Source organism: Notothenia coriiceps, unplaced genomic scaffold (genome assembly GCF_000735185.1).
Source record: "Notothenia coriiceps isolate Sejong01 unplaced genomic scaffold, NC01 NC01_scaffold00011851, whole genome shotgun sequence".
Classification (NCBI taxonomy): Eukaryota; Metazoa; Chordata; class Actinopteri; order Perciformes; family Nototheniidae; genus Notothenia; species Notothenia coriiceps.
The window spans coordinates 309,254-332,856 of record NW_011344552.1 but is presented as its reverse complement, the minus strand read 5'-3'; the positions used below and the strand labels follow the sequence as shown (position 1 = coordinate 332,856).

Here is a 23,603-nt window from a genome sequence, read left to right as displayed (position 1 = left end):
TTGCAGTCAAACTTAGGTAATTTAACATCCTGTGCCACAATGTTAAACCTTCATTTTGTTAAAATAACAATTAATTAAAAATAAATCTTGAATTAAAAGATGATGTTTTAAAATCTGTTATTTTGTTCCACTAAAAGTCTAAAGCCCAATGAAATTCAGTTTACATTCACATTCAACAAACAATGCCAGAAAATTATTATTTATTAGAAGCTATCAGGAACGTTTTTGAGTATTTCTTAATACATGGTCCTTGGTCTTCTAGAGGTGCACTATTTCTCCTGTTTCTGTACTGAGCAGTTTCCCACTTCAGCCGAGAGGAGTGGAGCAGCAGCAGGTCATTGGTGCTACAGATGGAGGCAACATCTGTCGGGGCCAAGTAACTGGTCATGTGATCCAACGTCCTGCCTTGAGCAGCATCCCTCTGCTGCCAGAGGCCCATCAACATTTCCCTCCTCCAACAAATATAAAATCATCCATACGTTTCCCTCTGGAAAGCTGTGTGGATGTATTCCAAGATCATTTCCCTCACTCTGTTTTTATATTTTATAATTTCACCGAGCTTTTATTTTCAACAGCCTCACAGATTTATTTTTGGAGCTCTCCTCCAAACACGTAGCCCTCAGTGAGAACTCAGGCTTTCATTTGAGGCCCGTCAAAATGAATGTTCTTGGTTTGTGTGGACGTTTGTGTGTGCTGCCGGAGAGGCTCTGGGACGAGGTTTGTCCTTTGAAGCAGGACTGGATGATGATGGATCGGACACAGATCTGATCCGAACCCGGAAGAGATCGGCTGGTCTTGTGAAGATCAGCAGAGAAACTGTGCTGCAGCTCCTGGTAAAATAGGGGGGGCAGAATGCAAAAGGGGGGTCTGGTCTGCTGGGTGATTGATGGACCGTGGCTGTGCTCTCTTTGGGTTTTTGTTTTTGTTGTATCTGGGGTGTGAGCAGATGGCTGTGGGCAACGTTCCCACCATATATGTGTGAGCAGGATCTGTCTGTGTACACACACACACACACACACACACACACACACACACACACACACACACACACACACACACACACACACACACACACACACACACACACACACACACACCTCCCCCTGTACAGATAGCTTGTCACAGGCAGGGCATGGCAAGGGCAAGCGTAAGTGGTGCTCCACTCTACATCACCACCGCTACATCCATCACTGATTCCCTTCAAAATCGCTGTGACAAACGGCCCCAGCAGCCAGCGTTATTTCAGACCGTACAGTGCTGCTGCTTCTGGTACATATTTGAGCACTGACAGCTATTCAGATTTTTGCAAGATAAGGGGAAACCTCCTGAGAGAACATTTTGTCTTTCAAAGGGTTGAGGACGAAGTAATACTGAGGACCACCACTGGAGGTGAATAAGGTACAATGTTACCTTATATATAAGTGGCGGCTGGTGGAAAATATTTTAGGTGGGGCTGTGGAAATGGTGACCAAACAATACTAGGGGGGTCCGGGGGGATGCTCCCCCGGTAAAACATTTGGAGAAAAGACCCCTTAAATTATGACTTCTGGTGATGTTAGAGGGGAGGACAAATTGAGGCTTAAAAATATGAGAAGACTGATCAATACCTCCATAATCTTCAGTGTGGTTAGCTATGAATCTTCCAAAACTTCCAAACACCTTGTCCTGGACATAGTTTCTACAGTATAAACTGTGCAACAGTACAGTAGGCCCACACAAACTGCAGAACACCGGGGCTTTGGGAACACTCAAAATTACTTAAAATGATTTAATTCTCATTTAACCTGTGAACTCCCGTTTTTTTTTCTCACGAAATTGTGTCTCAGGGCTTCTTAAAATGTAATAAACTATTCATGTGTCCTACTCATTTAACGGGAAGAAACTCAGCTAACTGATGATATGAACCATGTTTACCGAAACAAAACACAAGTCTCACAAGAAGCGTCTAAATGAGCCCTGAGCGAAAAAATGCTAACGCACTCTAGGTATAAATCAATCAATATACTTATCGGATGCACAAACAAGTTTAGCTAATAGGCTGAGATTCCACAGATTCTAGAAATAAAAGTATCATCACTGAGCGATCAGAACTCGCGACAGGGGAAGCAAATACAGACATCACACGACGTACCTTAAGGTAGCAAAACACGGAGATATGCTCACCTTTTGCTGTTATTCTGATCAAAAATGAGAAAAACGCGGATGAAGGTTAATCCATAGGTTAATGCAATGTGTCTGCCACTTTGAAAACAATATTAATAATCCATAATTCAATTTTTATGTCAAAAACGGAGTTTTCATATTAGCTGCTAATGATAGCTTCCAGATTGTATGACAGCTTCCTGTTTTGTCTCCTCAGATACGAGTCCAAACAACTCACAGACTGCACCGGGCGCTGACGTAGGCGCCCTGTGACCATCAGATTTGACGACGCTGATTGGATGAAATTATGTTTCGGCGGCATAGTTTAAAGATAGCAACAGTTGGCTTCTGATGCACTTGCTGCACTCTCGTCTGGGCGCTATGCACGGGCAAGGCCAGGCAGGAAACATGTGACTTATCAGTAACTTTAGACATCGTAACACAATTTTAAACGAGATTTTATTGTAGATTATACATTTTACTGATACCAATTATATAATATTTACCTTGTTTATTAAAAATAAAAATAAAAAATATGTTTTTTAAATATATATATTTTTTATTTTTAATGTGGGGAGAGCGGGGGCGGCGCCCCTAGCGCCCCTATGGGCCGGCCGCCATTAACCTTCAACCTCCCCAGTTGATTACGTACACAAAGATATAAAATATCTATAAATAGGTTTCTGAAAATGTGTTTTAATATGCAAAGAGGCAGTACCTCATTAATGATGTACTAATTAACATACATTTCAAGAACAGATATCTGAACATTGGGTCAAGCCAGGTGCAACATTTGTTCCACACAAGACCTAGTGCTTTTTTAAATTTTCTACAACATTTTTGGCCCATCTGTGGGAATTCTGTGTTGAACGAGAAAATTCATACAAATATTTTGAAATAAAAAATGTTGCCATGTTTTTATGAATAAAATATTATATAAATAGTGCTAAGAATGATGTATGAACAAACCCTTTTTAAATCCATCAGAATAGTCATGTTTGTCATATGGTGTTGATGTAGTGTAGATTTCTGTGAGGAAAAGACTACATTTTGTTTAATAATTCCAAACAATTTGAAAGAATAAACAGAGTAAAACATGTTAGATTTCATCATAATTGTTGCCATGTTGATAAGTTGCATTAGGACAATATTTGTTTGTATTAGAAGTCCTTAATGTTTATTTTTAAATAATCATTCATGACATTATCTAATGCTTACGTTTGGTTAGAAGAGGGAAAAACCTGCAGATAAAAATAAGACAACATAAGTCAAATTAACACGTGCATATGCATTATGGGTGTTTTCTTTCACTAGTCTTAAAGAAGACATGTAAGACTTGCACAATCTCTCAATATAGTGCCTCGAGCGAAGATGTGGGGTGCTGTTATGATGAGGGGGAAAGTACGCGATGTAATGGTTGAGATATAAGTAACACATTTCTGTGAAAACATCTGTCAAGAATTCAGAGTTTCCCACTGATACCAGTCACTTCAGGCTGTTAAAGTCCATCTTAAATAACAAGGTTACAGACAAGAGAGGTTGACTCTGTATTACATAAGTCATCCTGAGATGTAAATTATTAAACAGAGGAGTGGACCACATAAAAACATTAAAGTAATAAAACTGAACCAACATTTTGTAACAAAGTCTGTTTTATTTTCTCTCATAAATAACACTGAACAAGCATTGTACAGCGATAAATATCAATATTTATACACTGTAAAATTCTCTGTATTACAAAATACAGTATATGTGTAATGCACTTGATACAGATGGGAAGTATTGCATTTCATAGCACCGAACGAGACCCTAAACGTGACCTTTGAGTTAATGACATCACACTGTACTCCTCTTAACAGTCCAGTTACATCCCAGGTGCAGGTCTGTGTGGGTGTCTATGAAATATACTTCCCTTAGGAATCAGTTGTTGCATAACTATATCTAAGTTAAGTAGAAACCACCTAAGAGGAACGCCTTCACTGCTCATTTTCCCACAATCTCAAGTTTTCAAAATCTCAATGAACTTGTGGCTGATCAAGTTTCATCGATTAGATTTTTGCATTTAACGTGGTATAACGTTGACTTCATTGACTCACATTTTGTTTGGAGGGTGGGGTCACTGCTAGAACTCAAAATAATTTCTATGCCGTTAAACAAAATGAATGGTGACTAGATTTGATAAAATCTTGCAGCCATAAAATTAACTAATCTCTCTCTACCTAACCGTTCATTTCAAGTAAGAAACTGGAAAACGTGTCTAAATTGGATTTAGAAGATTTTAATAACGAGAGGTCTGATCTCTGAACATCAATGAGGGATCGGTATGTTTCGGGACTCGAGTTTTTCTGTGTCTCTTTCACTCAAGTGGCAGCAGAAATATCTGTCGGAGGCAGCGGGAGGCAACAGGCAGGTTGAACACTGAAACAATAACCTGTAATATTTATATTCAGCCTTACAGACGAACATGGCTCGACTAACAACTCTAAAGCAGTTTTTGTTCCCTCATGTTCACGAGTCAGTCTTCAACATCCGTAGTAAACAGCTCTTCTCAACACTTGGCAACAGATCTCATGATTTCTATCACATTGTTTTTGCTTTCAAACATTATTGCTAAAATCAGACAGCAAGGGGCCCTTTCAATCAACACTTAGCATGACAATAACCCTACAGCTTTGAAGAGGACTGACAGCATGGAATGTGTAGGGCGAACATTAAATCTGGCTTTGAAGAAAGAAAAACAAACTTTAGTACAAAAAATGAAAAACTAAAATGTGTGCCAGCATTACAAATACACAGAGATGAAGATTTCATATAGGAGCCCTTATTATTCCTCAACCAGACTTTGTCTGAGGAGCAGCATCACAATAATTCATGTAAAAATAAAAAACATTATCACATTCATCACTTAGTGTCCGTGTTGTGTTTGATTGTCGGCTTCTGAGACACATCAGCTTCAACTTTTGAGCAACCAAACCCCTTCCAACTGTATCTGTATGAAAATAATGTACATCTGTTTAGTGGACTGTGCAAGAGAACCTACAGAATGAGAGCTTTGTCGTATTATAAAGAACCGGTCCATAATTAACATTAAGTAATAAAATACTGTCCGTCAGAAGTCACATATAGCCTCAGTGTCATGATAAGCTTTACCTAATGATGGCACATACAAAATAACAGCTTCTCTATCTCATCTAGCTTACTCACATAGAATCTAAGTAAAACCTTAAATAAACTCAGCTCTGTGTTATGTTGATGCTTAGAGCATTTCTGATTAGTTTGGTTTCAGCACTGAAATACCACATTCATGCCATTTAAATCACCGCTTGTTGATGTATTGCACAGAATTGTCAACTATCTTAAACACAAATTATATAATAATCCTAATGGATAATCTCACAGCCAAAGATGTATAACGAAAAAACAAATGTAAAACCTAATTGAAAATGAATATAAACATTAACAGGAAAGCTTGACATCTCGGTCCGGGCGCAGTGTAGCAGAACGTGTGTCTGTGCTACCGAGGAGCTGATGATCACTTCAACCTTCCTGGCAGAAACATTCCTGAGTTTCGTGCTGTGAAATCTGCTCTGCTCCCCAGCTGCTCTTATCAAAAAACTGCAGAAGCGCCAAAACCATGTCCGGGCAGGCAAGGCGGATTCAGCTAATGTGGTAGGAAGCCAGCAGAAATCACAAAGTAGTTCTCGCTGAGAGCTCCCCCCTCTCTCCGTAGTCCAAAAATAAGACACTTAAAAAAGGAACTGGACTAAAAAGCCAAATTTTCTTTTACAAAAGTAATAAGGCCCTTATTATTTGTACCGTGAATTAGCACTGGATGCAGATCATAAATAGCTTGAGTCAAATAAAAACGGATGAAGTGAAAGGTGCATAGGTTGGCATTTCTTTGACACTGAAATGGAAATTCCTTGGTTCTCTAGAAAGCTCCAGATTGCACATTCATGGTGTTAGCAGGCAGTTAATGCCTAGAGTTATTGTTTGTACGGACTCACTCATTTAGCCACCTCTTAAATCTCTAAATATCATCATTTCATTGACAACTCCTATAACAAAGTAAACTAAGTTAATAGGTTGAGAAGTGCCTTAAAAAAAAGAAAGAAAAAAAACCTCCAACAAGATGTGTAGCATCTTCCATCAGCACCGTTTCTTAAAGGTTGCGTGGTCTACACATCTAAAACATCGTACCGACTAAGGATGTACACTTTCAGGGTTTTTCTCCATAGTGTTGCTAGAAGAAGATTTTGGAAATTATAAACCCCCCGAAAACATTTCAGACACCGTCTAAACATAGAGGGGCTCTGAAGTCTTACAATTCAGCGACTGAGTGGTAGGTCACACCACGTTGATGCAGTTTCCGCTGCCGGCCGCCGCTCTCTTGCTGCAGTAGGTGAAGCCGCTGTGATTGGTGGACGAGCCGTTCATGTGCGACGATTTCAGCTCCATCTGGCAGGCGGCGATGGCGGCGTTGAGCTCTACCTGCGCCCGGTGCACCACGTAGAACATCAGGCCGATGCTGATGACGATCTGCAGAGGAAAACACGGAGGAAAGTCAGGGTTTTTGTTTGACACACACATAACATCTGTACATGACAATACATCAGACTCAATAGCTCCGACTCATTTTCACAAAAATTGCAGGCGAAAGTTGAAAGGGTGTCATAAAGTAATGCAGTTGTTGTTTTCCATGAACTGGTTTGGAGCAAATGATTGGTTAACAGGGTAGTTTCTTTCATGTATGCTAGTGATGCTAGTAAAGCCAACGCATGACTGTAATCCACCAGTTAACGGGAAAAGTAGACGGTTCAAACACAATTCCTTGGTATGAGGTCTCTGGGAATTTGTTTCAAGTGGATAAGTTACATTTTTGTATTCATGTCAGCAAGTTTTTGCTTTCTCAAACAACTGATAAAAAATGTCTGCGCAGTAGAGAAAGTGATATGGAGTTTTGTCATTTGGGTATAGCTCTTCTTAGAAAATACTTCGAAATGCACTTAAAATACGTGATTGAAACAAGGTTTGTGTGATTATTCATTAGACAATTATACCTTTTCTTGACAAGAGTTAGCAATAGTAGACATCTTAACACCGGAGAAACGTGAAGCCTAAGACGGTAAGAACAGTCAGAGATAATCTGGTTTCCCACCACCAGTGTTCAAGCTTCCTCCTGATTAAGGCCAGTTGTCGATTAGGAGCAACAGCTTTCAGTTCTGCAGGAGAACCTGACGCCTACTTGATGTTAAACTGACCCTTGGCCTTGACCTCTGCTAATGTGTCAAAACTGCACCTACCCATAATGCCGTAGCACCGAGGATATAAAGAAGCTCAACAGCTGTTGGAGGCGTGGTGAGAGACTCAAATGACCTTTGACTGAGCTGAACAGAAGTAGGGGCATTTTTAGCATTACTACACAAGGCTTGGAATTAGCACTCTAGACGGTTATGTAACTGAAGACTTAGGGGAGGGGGAAATGTTGAGGCTCGTTTGTCCTAGGATACGGTTTGACATGCTGAGTAAGATGTCTGTTTTAAATACAAGGAAGGGGGAAAAAAGCACCAAGCAAACATGTGCCTCAATGATGTGGGTCAAACCAGGACAAGTTTAAAAACAGACTTTTAAAAACCAGACTTGTTGAGATTTGTATCTTCAATTCAAAAAAGAAGAGAAAAATGCCTTTTCCATGCTTCCTCGGCGAGAGAAGATTCAAAATAAAAAAAATTAAAGCAAATGGTGGCCATGGAGACGCTCATAAAAAAGGTACCTTTCAGGTTTACTGTGCTTATTCCTCTTGTGAAGGGCTCATTGAATGGGTAGAATATGATATCAATATCAAAAAATATCAAAAAATGTATTTCTCCCTAAAAAATGACCCAAAGCACATGGCAGGGGTTTGTTCAAAATCTAAATAACTTTAGTCAATTATACATTTAAATTGATCAACATGGTTTGACTGCTATAGGTTGTAAGGGTGTGTAAGACCACGTGTAACAGCAAAACTATTTCAAAAACATCTAACTGTATATGCAAGTTAGGAATATATTACACAAGTTGTTTAACACTGAGAGGTATGTGCGAACGGTAATGTTTGTAAATGTAAAGATAAACAATGTCAAGATAAACAGAGAGAGAGTTTGATAAATGCTTCCTTTGTGACCGGCAGCTGACCTGCAGGCTGAAGACGAAGTACCCGCTGACGCTCTGCTCAGCGATCACGTCCTCCATGGTGCGGAGCGTGGTGCCCAGGTACGAGTTGAGAAGCTGAGTGGGCAACAGACCCACAGAGGAGGCCACCAGGTAATTTGGCAAGGACACGTCTGTGATCTAAAGAAAAGAGGAACATGTTATAAAGACCTTCTAATAAGAGAACAAAGCACAGTGGAACACATCTGCTGTAGTACTACAATGCCGTTGTTCAACAGCCCCTATTGTGCTGAATTAAGACTAGGGTTAAGGTCTAATCGTTGTAGTGGTCCTACGCGTTCCATTGTTAAAACTGTTTATATTTCAAATAAATCAAATAACACAAGATACAAATATTTAAGAACCTAAACTTATAATTCAAAGAGCGAGGCTAAATACCTCACTCAACATTTCAGTTTGCCAACAAAGGTTCGGACATTTAAAGTTAAGTAAAAACTGGAACCAGGTTAAAGACAGGGTCAGTAATACTTTGACAAGAATATGTGTAATATCCGATGAGAAATAAACAAAATGTTTACCACTATAAATGTCATTTTGGAGAGTAGCTGCAAAAATTGTAATTTTGAGCCTCAAAAATAGTCTTCATGATCCCTGTGCCATCTTGTAAATGTACTTTGAACATATCACACGTGCAGCTCAGTGTCTCATTTCATATCGCAGTACCTCCACCAAGAAATAAACATGGGTCTCCTTTGCCATCACCCTTGATCAAATGATGACATCAGCAGCTAAGTGAGGATGCGACCTTGGCACTGTGCACCGTGGCTGATAGCAGCGTTTTCCTGAAAGACACTGCCTGGTTCATACTACAAGGAGGTACAATTAAGTGTTGCCTCCTTTTGATACATCCTAAACCCACTCATCCTACACACTGATAAGAGTCTGGCTTACACTTTATAGGAAAAGTGCGTTATGAAAACCTGGCCAATCCAGACCATATTATCAAGTTTTTATCCTGACTTGGTAGTTGTGCAGTTTTTTCTCCACATAATCATGTAAAAGGCTTTTCTCCTTGAAAGACAAGCAGTGATGTGTCCACACCATTTGTCAACATGTTCAAAAGGCCTTCAGCTGATCTCTGAGATATGACATGTGAGCCTGTGAGAGCAGGAGAAGAATGCACTCTCTTTCTCTCAGCTATCATCCCTGAGTTGTAAAGCAACTGTCCTCAGAAGTCTCTTCCCACCGAGGCATGTAGCGTATGCAGCCGTCTTATACGACCAGGGAAGGGCTGGTCGGTATTTTTATAACTGCGCAGAGAATTCCCACTGAACCTCCCACTCGCTTCTGCAAGCCCGTGTATCAAGATAAATTGCAAATTCAAGTGAAAAAACACCCCATCCTCAGCTTGACCTGATTTATTCAGAACAGCAAAGCAGATCTGAGTTTGTGCTCGTAAACAAAAACAAGAGTAGTGTATCTTGACTGCATAGTAAATGTAGGATTCCTTCTGTAATGCGCTTTTGATTTTTATCTGGACATGCGCAGGGTTTACCCTTTAAAGTGTAGGATGAGGAACAGTGTGTAAGTACTGGCTGCACAAACACATCTGCCCTGTAGTTAGGGTCCTGTAAATCACACGAGGAAATTACTAATTCATCGGTTCATGAGCCCTTTATGACAACAGGATGGACCCAGGCCAGCGAGCAGGGATTTCATGTAATAAAATGCACACGCCGACTTGAATATGCCCGCTTTGTGCACAAAGGATTCTCAATTTTTTTCCTTAGCCATCCCAATGTTTTGCTAACTACTGCATTCTTGGTGTGGTTTTAGGTTACCCGCTATAATGTAGCACCGTCCACTTCAGCAGAAAGAGGCAGAGGGCACGGTGAAATGCAGCCTCATCCAAAGAAAATGCTTACCAAGGGCAGAGCAGACAACACATAACTCCACAGTGGGGTCCATAAAGTACCTCACCACGGGCAGCTTGACCTTTTATTGTGGAGAATAAGATAATAAAGATTCATTATCAGCCAGGCTTCATAATGAACGACAAGGTATGATGAATTGCAAGGTATAGAGTTAGGAGAGCTGGGTTTGAACTCCCTGAAGGCAGGAGGCCAAAAGGAAGAGAGGAGGCAGCAGACTATGGGACTCAGCTCATTAGCCTGCTCCTCTGCTCCTGGCAGCAGCAGCAGCTCAACCCCCAGGTGAGAGGCTCTGCTCCGACCTTCAGAGTTCGACTATGAGGTTCGTGCGAGGAGTTGACAACTTCATTTTCTCCAGTCCCACCAACCTTGAATGAAGGTTTACTTCTAATAATGATAATATTTACTCTTGTTTTAGCTCCTGTTTAAGTCTCTACCGACTCCTGAGACTTATAAACGAGCAATGATCTAGACAATGAGAGCGGTGAGAGTACATAGTTGTGTCTGGACAGCTAAACAATGGGCTGAAACTTGGTTTGGAAACTAGATTAATCACGTTGCCCCTTGATATATGGAAATCAAGACGTTATATGTGATTTTAAAGCAATATTAGCCATCCAAATCAACTCAGGCCAAATATTAGGCCAAGATGTAGGGTCAATAATAAAAAGAAAAACTACAATGATTTGATACAATGGCCAAGTATTTTATTGCACTGTTATAGGTAATTCTAAAAGGGTTAAGTTGGTTAACCTGGCCCTTTATGTGTTTGAACCTGTAAAGCTGAAAGCATTCTCAAAAGTCAAAAACAGAGAAGCTGCATTTCCAAATGCAAACAGCTGTCATAAATTGAAACTATCCAAAGGAAATATGACAAATGCAAACTGGCATACAACCAAATATGACCCAGTTCTGAGCAGTTGAGGTTGAGCCATTTGAAAGCCAACGTCCTTTTTCATTAGGTGATTGTTTGCTGGCTTTTGTAGGAAAAAAACAACCCAGAGCAAAAGCAGCATTTCACTGTTCTGTCAATTAGCCAGCCTTTTAAATTTCACCCCAGGAAACTGATTGTGGAGCACCAATAATTCCAGTGACAGTGGCAGCAGCTGGGCAACTCAGTGTAAACAGTCTGTCCCTTTCATCTCATTTTCACCTCTGCAGAATGAAACAGCGAGTTAAAGGCTGTGACAACTGTTAAAGCTAAAGCCATGATCCTTGCACGAGTGACACATCACAACCTTTGGACACAGAGTAATGTAACAACCCAGGAGGCCAAGAGTATGAATCAACAACGAACAGAAGCCGTTTAAGTAAGTCACGCAAAAGACAACCGTGAAAACAGAAGAACTGTATATGTAGTGCTGGACTATGACAGAGGAATCAGTCATCTTTAGCATCACAAAGAGTCTCACGTTCAGCCCGAAGCTTAAACTCAACCCTGAATTTCATTCCCAGCTGTATGTTGAAGACATTCTCTCTCATTTTCAAAAGCACTCACAGGGTCAGGCCCTGACTCATTGCAAATCAATCGCAGTCTTCTAGCATTTATAGCGTCAAAATTGACCAAAGATGGGCGAATAAAGCTCTGCAACATTTGAGATATTTTGAATGAATTGCATATAGTGAGTGTTTATTTTAGGCTGGTTGCGAGTGCGAAATATAGAGCGGTCAAAGGCCAAAGCCAAATACCAAATCTCCTGAGATATGTCCAAGTAAATCAGTATCACAGAACGCTAACTGGTTTTTGCAACATGCAATTACTGTGCTTGTGAATCTCACTTACGTCATCTTATTTCCCTTTTCCTGCCTCAGGCCTGAGCATCAACTCCTGAACGCTCTCAGCTAGAAATGCCTTTAAAAGCTCTTTGGATCCACGCCTGGATATTTGTGCTGCTGCTGGTTTCTGCCTTCAACAATAATTGTATTCTCTCCTCCCCAGATATTTGACCAATAATAAAGTGCAATATTCAAAACAACAGAAACGTTACTAATGCTCTCAAATAGAATCTATGAAATACGATGACATTGAACGCATTTTATCCCCACTTCTTACTGGGATGTTAAATATTTTAAACAGTGCTTTTTGCTTTTGAAATGTGATGTCTAAGTAAAGATGAATTCCAATATAGCCTGAATTAACTGAACTTTTTTACATATTTATTTTTAATGCAAGTTATATCTCTGTATTTATAAAAGTAATGCATTGAATGAGACTCAATTATAAAAGCCTGATTTTTTAAAGCAGAAAATATGTGTTTGCATAGGTATTGATGAAATAGCCAACAAACTGACTCTGAAAACTATCTTAAGATGGAGAATATTTCATCCTAGACGGAGCTTTGTTCGGTCAGAATGTTTGTTTGTGTCTCAATGTACGAAGAAGGCATTTCAAAACTCAACAGGCTACCACTTAAAACACATTCCCTATTTTTAAAACCGGATACCATTTTGCTGTTAGTGCAGCTCCAGGACATTGAAGTTTCAACCTTTTGAAGCCTTTCAGTTTTAATATTTAAAAAATACCATGTGAATATGTTTTTAGAACACAAATGTAACACCACTCAATCGGAAAATGTGGGACTTGTGAAAAGGGCTGCAACTAATGGTTATTTCCGTTATTGATTATTCTGATTAGATTTTTTTCTACATGAATAGATAACGTGTTTGGTCTATTTCTGTAAATATTGACAAATGTCCTTCCTGGTTTTTCAAAGTCCAAGGTGTCTTAATTTGTCTAAAAAAAAAAAAGCAGTTTAATTTGATAGAAAAGTAGCCAATGGATTATATTCTGATGTTTAACCAATCGATTATTCGACTAATGGTTGCAACTTGTGAGAGATATGATATAATCTGGTGCTAGACAGTGATAAGAGCTTTTTAGCAGCAGTATAGCTTGAAATACTCTACAGAGCCAGGCCTGAAAAGCTACATAACATCAAGTTCGCCCGCAGGTCAGGATTCTTCATTAATCATTCAATTACCACTGGCATAAAATTTTTCAGTTTGCATGACCTCCCAGCTGACGTCCTACTACACAGTCACACATCCCTCAAGGCTTTTTTTCATTTGGATGTATCAATGAGTTGACTGAGAAGGGTAATCAGCGAGTATAAATTATTCATGCCATGTATGAAGGTCAAGGGCTTCAGGTTAAACGTGGGAGTGCAGGTGAAAGCAATATCCTGGAACTGCTTAGCGCTATAATGTAGATCACATTGCCTAGACAAATGGCTGAGGATGTATACTTACAGGAAAACAAAGATGTCCATGGTTTTGTCAACATTATCATCATCAGATCATTATTTAATTCGGGAAAAAAGCATTGCTCCAAATATGAAAACCAAAAGTAAGACTTAAAAATGGTATATTGATAGTTCAGTCCTTAGGCTACAATATAATCCATTTAATAGGAATGGTTTTTTCTTCTACAAGAAAAATCCATCTTGATTCTCTGAAGATTTCCCTTATATTTATTTCCTACTTGACTGTAACCTCTTGAATATTAAATGAACAGGTCATCTACTATGTCCAAAATTCATCAGAACTAAAATGATGAAATTCTACATACTCCCGGTCTCTTACTTGACGCTATTTTCTGTGCGGTTGTGATTTCCCTAGTGTGCTAGGTTGGTCCAGCAAAAAAGAAAATGATTTATTTCTAAAAATCTAAAAGGTCACAGGTTTGTTTCTCATGACTGCAAGTAATTGTTGAACCATCCTCTAGGGGTTAATGAGTTTGCCTCTTTGCTGGTGCATTGCTGTGACCTTTCTGCTCAAATCCATATGAGTTTACTATTAATCGATAGGGTTAGATTAGACCATTAAAGGCACCACCTTGTTTCACTGTTTCTGCCATTTTATAGACAGAACAGTTCATCAAGAAAAAAGCAAAGTTAAAGGTCCCCTATTATACTGTTTTTCATTACTTCATTATAGGTCTCAGATATATACAAATCATGTCTCTGAAGTGTTTGGCTCCAAACACCAAACAGATCATGCATTGCAGCATCCCATAATCCCCTCGGTTTCAGCCCCGTTTCAAAAGTGCTGATTCTCTGTCTGTTACTTTAGATGAAAATAAGGAGCCACTCCCCACGCCCCTCTGTGAGATATTTGGTTAAAAATAACTCAATGGTGCTCTAGGAGGATATTCAGGTGATAAGGTGGGGGGGGTTACCTTGGTTGGTGATTGGCTAATGGTCACACAAGACAAAAAACCTTTATGACATCATAAAGTGGCCGAAATCTGATCAGCTAATTTCCAGACAGGTTTTCATATAAATGGATCAGGACAAAAAGTGAGCAAATCTTTTTTTTCCTGAAACCTTCAGAATCTGTTTACACAGAGGGGACACATGTTTGTGTATAACAGACATGAAAAAGTGGACTTTGCATAATGGGTGAACTTTAAGAAATACAAAAATAAAATTGTTTGGTTGGATCTCTGTTAGTAATGCAGTAATTCATACTCACCGAGAAAACTGCATTTTGGAGCCCAAATGGTATTGGGGTGAGTCTTGCTAAGGCCACAACTTTGAGTCCACTTCCTCCCTCCACCACTCGTATGACAGCACTGAGCTGTTCACTGTTCCCAACTTTGTTCAGCACCCAGTCAGTCAATAGTCGTTTGCACACCAGGTGTGCCATGAAAGTACCTATTAAAACTCCCACCATAACAAGTCCCATGCCCAGCACAAAGCCGTAGAGGTAGCCAGCTGCAACATTAAGAACAATATACCCCCATCCACACGGGAAAGACACGATAATCAAACCAACTATAAACAGCAAGGCTCCGACGAGGCTATCCAAGCTCTCCACCCAGAGCAGGAGGTCCTTGAGGTATTGGCGAACCAGTGCAACTGAGGAGAAGCACACAGCAGTCAGGACGCAGGCCAGCAGGGCACTCTTGAAGCAAAAGGTGGTGATACAGCATGGGTGTCTGAACTCTCCACTGTTGCTGAAGGTCGATCCCCCTGAGTCACAGATAACCTCAGGGTCTCCATCTGACTTTCCAATGCTGGCCCCTGTCTCATCGAAGGCGCTGCATATCAGTATGTCAATTTTGTCACAGTCATCTGTGGCAGTCCTCTGCAGCCAGCGGTTCAGCTGAATCTCTGCCTTGCCCACTGCATGCTTGACAAGCTTGGTGAAAAGCTGCACAGTCGTGGACCCTGACATTGACATGTTGGCCCTCAAATAAGCTCTGGGGACCAGCAGCAAGGCTCACACAGCTGTGACGTTTGAGATTTCCAGACAGTCTTTACATCCAGGGCAAGTCCATGTCTAGAGTTATCAATGTGTTGAGCTTCAACAGAGGAAAGGGTCTATAAGCATTTAGCAGTGGTAACCCTTTGCATGCAGTGAGACATACACATGAAATCCGTCACTCTCCTTGGCCATTTGATGAATTTTCCAATTTAACAATGTTTATCTTGGGTACACTAGCTGGGCAACGTGCCAGTCCAGTGATTTAAAAGCGCCAGTTTTGTAGTCTCGGTGTGAAACCCTCGCCATATTCAGAGTTGTTCTCGGCTCAGGACAGCCGAATGAATGGACGGAGGGAGCTGTCAGTTCAGGAAAACTGAGAGTGAAAAAAAACTCTTCTTTAGACTGAGATGAACAGAAGCGAAATATTGCGAGATCATCAACTTTTAAGACTCCACCACCATTGCCGTCCAGCTAACGTTAAGGAGTTAGCATTAATCACAGCACGGCTAACTTACTGCTGGCCGTTAGCTAACTAGCTCACTGCCTGAACAAAGTCCACCGTTGCATCTCAGGGACTAAACCACCGTCGCTGGCCTCCTCATATGCTGCTTCTCTCGGACAACAGAGCGACAAACAAGCCGCAGACACCGGATAAAGAAATACAGTTATCTCTTTCTCTGTTTGCTGGCTGTTGTTGTTTCTCCGGTCGCCTTCCTTCTTCCACAGTGGATAGAAACTGCTGCTGTTGACGCGGTTATAAAGCTTTTCATACCGACCACTGTTTGTGTCCCAGAATGCCAAGTGACCCTCGATGTCCACGTGACCGACCGTTTGACGTTCTCGTCCAATCAGAGCGCTACTGCTGTCATCGCGAGATTTATTTTACGGGGTTCCACGACAAATTGTGTTTGTTTTGGATCAATTATCAATTATGGATGGGGTAGTTTGATGGTGGAGCTTGAGTTTATTGTAACGGCTTTATTTGAGCTTCTTTTGTTTGGTTGTTGAATAAGTTATAATCTATAGGCTGCTCGTAATATTCCTCTAAATGATGTACGTTTAAAGAAGCATACAACAGAATTATTAATTATTTGGATGTAAACTACTCCACCAGAAAGTTGCATCAATATAATTTAGTTCCTTTAACAAATATTAAGGAATTAATCCAAAAGGGACAAAAGTAGAAACACTCCCTCTGTATTTGTTTGGTATAATTGTTATATTGATATACTGAGATAAAAGTGTTAAAGTTACCAGAGGCGTGTCTCAAAATATTGCAATGCTGTTATTCAAGTAATGCGGTTACTGTTGGGGAAAAAATGTCTGCTATTATGGAATACATAAAAGGACAACTCATGTCTTTGGGACTTTGCCTTACTTTTTGGCATAACCCTAATCTATCAGTGCTGCTGTTAGATACTCAAACATATTCAAAATACAATTCATGTGATAGCTCATCACTTTCTCACCAGTAAAAAATTTACTACTTGTATACGTACAATTAAGTATACACACCAGCACATTTGCAAAACAAAAAAACAAATACATCATCATTACATTTTATTAATAATTTCGTCTGTCAGACACTGCTATCATATGCGTTTCCACTAACAACTACCATTATTATTTAGATTAAATTATTATCGATTATCAATAAGGTAGCAGTGGTGGAAGATACTTAGATTGTTTGCTTATGTAGGCTTTAAAAATAACACAACATACAACTTCACTAAAGACACAAATCAGCCTTCAAATGAATGAGTACAATGTTCCTTTAAAATGGAGTATAGTAACAAAAAGTGCAAAAAACGAAACAAAGTCCATTCTTTTTAAAATTGTAGGCTATAGGAGCAGTTCATGAATATATTTGTACAATGTTTTACATATAGACAATATATGGTCATCAATTATTTACAGAAATCATATCACATACAAAATTGAATTCTACTTGATCAATTTAGAACAATAAATGTGTAGCAGAGTTTGCATTCATATTCTCCTGTATTTCTGAGAGCATACAGTAAAGTATTAGCCTGGGGGTTATCTCCCTGCTTGGTATGCTCATCATAAATTCATAATGGGGAGTGGAGCAGACAATGCGTGCATTCATGCACACTGCTCACCGCCTGACTCCCAGCTGTTGGTAAGAGTTTTTTTTATAGCTGTCCCTAAAAAGTTGCCTCGGCTTCCTGAAAAGCTTTCATTTTGAAGTAGTACATACAGATAGATTATACTACACCAAATGCTTATATTCAATTAGTTTTTGTGTTGAGATTGAAGATAGCAGTGCTGCTTTAACACTCCACTAGATGGAACTGTTGCACAGTTTTACAACCAATCCATTTGCAGGGTTTATTCATGAGTTGCATTGATGTATGTGTATAGACTACATGTGGAACATCATGCAGGCTTGACAACAATCTGGTCTGACAAGATCAACAGGTTTAACATCTGAGGGGCAAACTGTTACACAAGTAAAGCTATTTGTTTGTAAGTGCTTCTTTCTCAAGTGTTTTTCTTTCCCTTTATTATTCTTTCAAGATTAAAAGTTGTGAACTTGTTTTTGTTTTTTGCTATTTGGAATTTTGTGGTTATGTCAACCACTGCATGTTACCTAACCCTTTGGTCAACTTAAAGGAGAACATATACATTTGGAAACCCTAAATACATTAAATTAAGTAGGCTAGATGATCGAATATATAAGGCATATATAAGAAAAAGAAGAAGAAGAAGAGAATACCTCACATTATTGTTTAACTAAATGTCAAAGTCCAAAGAGGACTTTAACTTAAGCTAAAATTATCTTTTGTCTGGCCTTCTTAAAAAGAAACAAATATATAATAGGCTACTATATAAATCTGTATAGCTTATAGGATTCCTATTTGGGCATAGCCTACGTTACATTTGTTGCTGCTAATTTGGCTTTCTGTTATTCGGTAGATATGTTTGATTCTAGACATATGTTATCTGTCATTAAAAGTACATTTTTCTTTTATTGATTTATTTTCCTAAAGTGCGATACTGAAATTGCATTTGAGTGACATTTCGCTTCCTCCAATGTATGTTTGCACCACAGTCTATGGTTTGCAGTCATCACAACAGCAGCAAGCCGACAGAGCACATGGCAGGAAGTTAAGTGACTTAGCTTTCATAATAAAAGCATACGTATTCAGGAAACGTATCGTTGTTTGTGGCAGTCATGCAAACAATAGCGTCAAAACTATACACAGAAACATGTGTAGCGAAATGAGGGCAGACAAAAACATCTAGAATATGTTGGTCGTGGTATTGATGCGAAAATGTTATGTGTTAAACCTTAATCCGGAAGTTGTGCCTTTTATTCCGTCTGACTTGACCGAGTTAAGCAGTCGCTCTTTTTGACCATTGGCTTTGATCAGATAAGAGGTTCACGCGGACACATTCCCCTGCACTTCTGAAGCTACATTTTGAAAGATGGATTGTTCAGAAGAGGTCCAGGCTGTGTTTGAGGAGCCCACCGCTGAAATGGAGCTAAAAAAGGGAATGTCGATTTTCATTGATGTAAGTAAAACATGTTTTAATCATTATTTGCAATACAAAATGTATTGCATCTTCATAATACAGAACTATATTAGCATTTTTCTGATAACCTAACAATCTAAAGCCTATATTAGCAGAACAAATCAGGGGGAAAAACATTATTCCTTCCAGATTTTTTATTTTGATTTGTGTTGCATTTCAAGAAGCATTTTGACTTTTTAAATGTAGGCTATGTTTGAGTGATTTCAATAGTTACCTGTGGAGGTTTTTTGATCACACAAGTTAAAATGGATCCCTTTTATGCATATTGGGTGCAGAAAAATCGCTTGGTTCATATGATTAATTAATTTGATTTTACAGACCCTTAATTTAGATTCATCATGTAATGACTTCAAAGGCTGGCCATCCATTTTTATGTCAGTTTTCAAAAACCAAATACCAATTAATGAAGCATAATAGATCTTCTTGGTTTTGACCAAAGCCAGGCTGTTATTCATTTTATAAAGCCAAATCTAGCTCAAGTAAGGCAAGTCCTTATATATATTAAGAACCTACATTTTTTTAAAGGATGATAAGGATTACCAACACTTGTAGATGTCCCTCACATAATAAGAAATTCAAGATTGAAATAACATCTTATATCCATATCACGGCACTGCATTCTGCTTCTGCACCCACCACCACCACCTCGTTATATTCCTCCTCATTCCTCCACTCTCTCATTCCCTTGAGAAGCTTTGACAGTAAACCTGTTGGCTGCCTGAATGGGAATCAACAGTTATTAAAGGTTGATGGCGTATAACATCAAATGTCTTGCTGATAATGAGCAGTTACTTTATCTTCTGGCAGTGAATGAAACCACTGCTTTCCTTTAGAGGCGAGTTTCAACGTCAGATTGTTGCTTCTGTTGTTTTCTTGACATTTCCTATAGCTAGCTCAGACGGGTACATGTCATTTAAACACACACGCTGACTCCAAACAGTCGTTTCATCCTTTAAAAGATAAACTGTGTCTCCATGTGTGACCTTCTTCCTTTTTTTCATGCTCTTGTGGTGCTACATTTTCCATTTTTTTGTGATGAGTTACCAGTATGAGCTGGTATAATTAAATCCAATCAACACACAAAGCTTAATGATTTTCAACAATATAATTTGCATGAATTAAATCCAATCAGCACACAAAGCTTAATGATTTTCAACAATATAATTTGCATGAATATTACAATTAATAAAAGAAAAATCCCACATTTAAATATTTAAAAGGGGTCTTTACGATGTGTAAAGCGTAAGATACCTGTCTTTAGACCCTTGCAGCGTAGAAGGACAACCCTCCTTTCCAAACATGGAAGAAACCTCGGGAAGAGCAATTGTGGGACAAGATAAATGAAGATATGTATATGTAGATTTTTGGTTAAATTTTATATTAAGGTACACTTAGTCACCATCGACTATAGTTGTTAATTAACATAATAATAATAATAGTAATACAAGTTATTTATAAAGCACTTTTCCTGACCTTTCTTGTGGTACTGCTGCCTTATCATGCCCATATTGAGCATATTAAGCCCCAAACTCATGTAGAACAACTTCCTTACAATAAATAAGCACTAATTAGAGGGTTATTATGGAAAAACTCTTAACTGATGGCCGAGTACTGGGAGAATATGGTCATGTAGAATAAGGAATTAATAAGAGTTTTATAATGACTAATAAAGAGCCAATATGCTGCTAATATACATGTTAATTAACAACTAGTTGATGGTGAACATGTGTACCTTAATATGAAGTGTTACCATTTTTTTTCCCAGAATCAGAATTGTTTTTAGTGTTAGTTTAGTTTACACATACGAGGAATTTGCTTCGGTGCAAGTGATGCATAGAAAAAAAAAAGAATACGTCGTTTGAAAAAAGAAAGAAAAAAAAGTTACTATTAAGACAACATTCACACATATACATATGTGAAAACTGAGTACAGTAAAAGAGAGAATTACAAATAATATATTCAAAGTGGAGAGCTGTGCAGATTTAAAAAGAGGTAGTGTGGAGCTGAAATGTGCAACATGTTGTGTATTTGGTATAATCGATAATTGATAGAGATTACAGATACATGAGATGAATCAAAAGTACAGAGAAAGAGACTAATAGCAGTTTTTAATTTGGGGTCAGCAGAATAGGACACAAAGACTGATTAGAAAATAACAAATGATGTAAGTCAGAACACACTGAGATCTAGAGGAAGGGTAGATCATTTTTTCACAAATTGTACCGAAGAGCTGAAGTCCCCCAAGCTATAAATCCAAAGATGAAAGGATGGCGTTTCCAAATGTTAATCTTGCACATTATGCTGTCAGATTTATCGCATAGTGTTAATGTGTATGTGGACTTAAAGACCAATCTTCACAAGTACAAACTCGATAAGAAGCGACAGTAGGACATGCTATTTTGATGTGTTTCGAGCCTTTTAGAGCTGATGTGGTCATCGCCACTTTGCCTTTCATCTTCTCTGGACTCTGGGACAGCACTATCAATAATTTATTGACACACTGCTTTTGAGAGTGGGATCGATGATATACACACATACAGACACACCCCCATTTATTAAACACACATACACATTTATTAATTTTGATGTAAAGATTTTGTTGACGTCTCTCCTTTTCCCCTTTTCTTGTTTCAGATTTTACGGAGAGCTGATAAAAACGGTAAATATCATGCAAAAAGCTCTTAGCAGAAACACACACACACACACACACACACACACACACACACACACACACACACACACACACACACACACACACACACACACACACACACACACACACACACACACACACACACACACACTCACACTTACACACACCAACATACTCACACACACATTTCTCTGTGTTTTTTTAAGCCTTCCTTTCTCATGTGAGTGAAAAACTATTTTCTCAATGAAATTCTGATCATGATTTTCTACTAGAACTCTTTCAGTTTCCATGGAAACAGGAAACTGACCATGCCCACTAAGGTTCAGTTTGAGTGCATTCACGAAAAAAAAAAAAAAAAACGTAAACAGCCAGACAGTTTTTATCATGTCCATCAGTCACACTTAATGACTTATTTTAGCTGGAGGTCTTAATAATATACAGTTTGAACAGGGAGAACACACAGAAATAAATAGTTGATTTAGTTGTTTACTAGAGACAGCCTGAGTTTAAATCAAGGAATATCTTGTTATGGCACACAGCACAGACTTTACATTTAGATTTTCTCTTTTAGTCTGATTTGTTCAATTGTCTCAGTCTGATGGACAGGTTTGCATTTGTGTGCATTTTTTTTCCTCATCAAGGGTCAGAAAGGACAAAGGGTGTGATCTACAAATTGCTAAACTAACGACGTAAATGTGGTATTGTTTGTTGTGGGGCTATATAAATAAAATGGACTTGTCTTTGAATGATCCAAGGGGAAATTACTCACTTTGTGTTGATCTGATTTCCCACCCTCTATCAAACGTGTTCCTGTATAGAAGATGAGACCACCATTTGATTGTATGACTGACAGTTTGTGTCACCTTCACGTGTGTCGTAAAATATAACCCTGCAGACACATTCTTTCACACATCATGTAAGGCAGTGGTTCCCAAAGTGGGGGGCACAGAGGCATGACAGATAAAAAAAAAAAAAAAGAAGATCATAATTTGAAAAATTATTGATTCGAAAATAATATGATACAGTACAGTACTATTACGTCTGGGTCTCTGTGTTTCATTAAAGCTCAGCTCTGTGTGTATGTGGAACGAGCCATTTTGGTTGTGCGTGGCGCGACGAGCGAGACAGACGCACTGGTACGAGATCGTTGTTGTTAGCTTCTGCGGAGCTTAGCGAGCTGCGCTACAGCGGAATATAAGGAGTTTTTTCAACACAACAGAGAGGAGGGAGTCCTCTCCTGTCAGACTTGAGGACTCAGTGAGCTAAGGACTCTCTCAATGTTATCTCCGTGGGTTCTCAAACGTTTTGGTCACCATTTAATGTAAACATTATTTTCCGAGGGCACACCTTTATATGATCATTATAGTTATTAAAAATAAAAGAATAAATGAAAAACAGGTATGAAATACTATATGACTCAAAAAAAAAGTAAAGTTTAAAAGGTTGTTTGTAAAATATCCATAAAGAAAACGTAATTTGTTGACAGTTCTGTTTCAATGGTTGTGAGAATGTATCCATAGATCTCTTCATTTTGGTCTCAAAGTGCACCAGATTGATGCTTTTAACTTCCAATATTTAAAATAATTCTTCCCGGGGGAGCATTGCCCCCGGAGCCCCCCTATACGTGAGCGTCCACACACCACCTATAGAAAAATAGCACTGTTACCCCTGTATAATAATGGGAAACCCAAAATGTTTGAGCACCCTTATGAAACAAGTTCAAGCTACCCCACGCCACCCTAAAAATAAATCTCTGGCGCCGCCATGAGCCTGCTATTCTGTGTTGGGGGGGCCCGACTTTTTTTTTTCTCAATAGGGGGGCCTGACAGAAAAAGTTTGAGACACGATGCTAAGGTATTCACAGTTACAATGAAATTGCTGGTATCAACACAAATAAACCACATCGTGTTTTTCTCTGATCCTTTACAAATCTAGCAAGAAAAAATCCTCAGAGA

General features: G+C 39.0%; 2 protein-coding genes across 2 annotated transcripts in view; one reads left to right on the top strand and one right to left on the bottom strand.

Annotated features, from left to right (window-relative positions):
* Nucleotides 1-4,202: 4,202 nt before the first annotated feature.
* Nucleotides 4,203-16,215, bottom strand: tmem64 (transmembrane protein 64). Its single transcript, XM_010772989.1, has 3 exons — nt 14,700-16,215; nt 8,320-8,475; nt 4,203-6,681 (listed from the first exon to the last, which is right to left on the bottom strand). Exons 1-3 carry the CDS (start codon nt 15,408-15,410, stop codon nt 6,490-6,492), a joined length of 1,059 nt encoding a protein of 352 aa, XP_010771291.1. The 5' UTR covers nt 15,411-16,215; the 3' UTR covers nt 4,203-6,489.
* A 2,407-nt stretch (nt 16,216-18,622) lies between these two features.
* necab1 (N-terminal EF-hand calcium binding protein 1) overlaps nt 18,623-23,603 on the top strand; it is a 37,454-nt gene continuing 32,473 nt past the window's right edge. The window contains exons 1-2 of the mRNA XM_010773007.1: nt 18,623-18,974; nt 21,630-21,654. Coding sequence (XP_010771309.1) covers nt 18,888-18,974; nt 21,630-21,654 — 112 coding nt within the window. The 5' untranslated portion in view covers nt 18,623-18,887. The remainder of the gene's footprint in view (nt 18,975-21,629; nt 21,655-23,603) is intronic.

Excerpts from the sequence above, each read along its gene's own strand:
- tmem64 (XM_010772989.1), bottom strand. The coding sequence starts at position 15,410 with ATGTCAATGTCAGGGTCCACGACTGTGCAGCTTTTCACCAAGCTTGTC. Across the intron at positions 8,476-14,699 it reads TCCAAAATGCAGTTTTCTCG|ATCACAGACGTGTCCTTGCC; the intron begins GTGAGTATGAAT and ends TCTTTTCTTTAG. Across the intron at positions 6,682-8,319 it reads ACTTCGTCTTCAGCCTGCAG|ATCGTCATCAGCATCGGCCT; the intron begins GTCAGCTGCCGG and ends TTTCCTCTGCAG.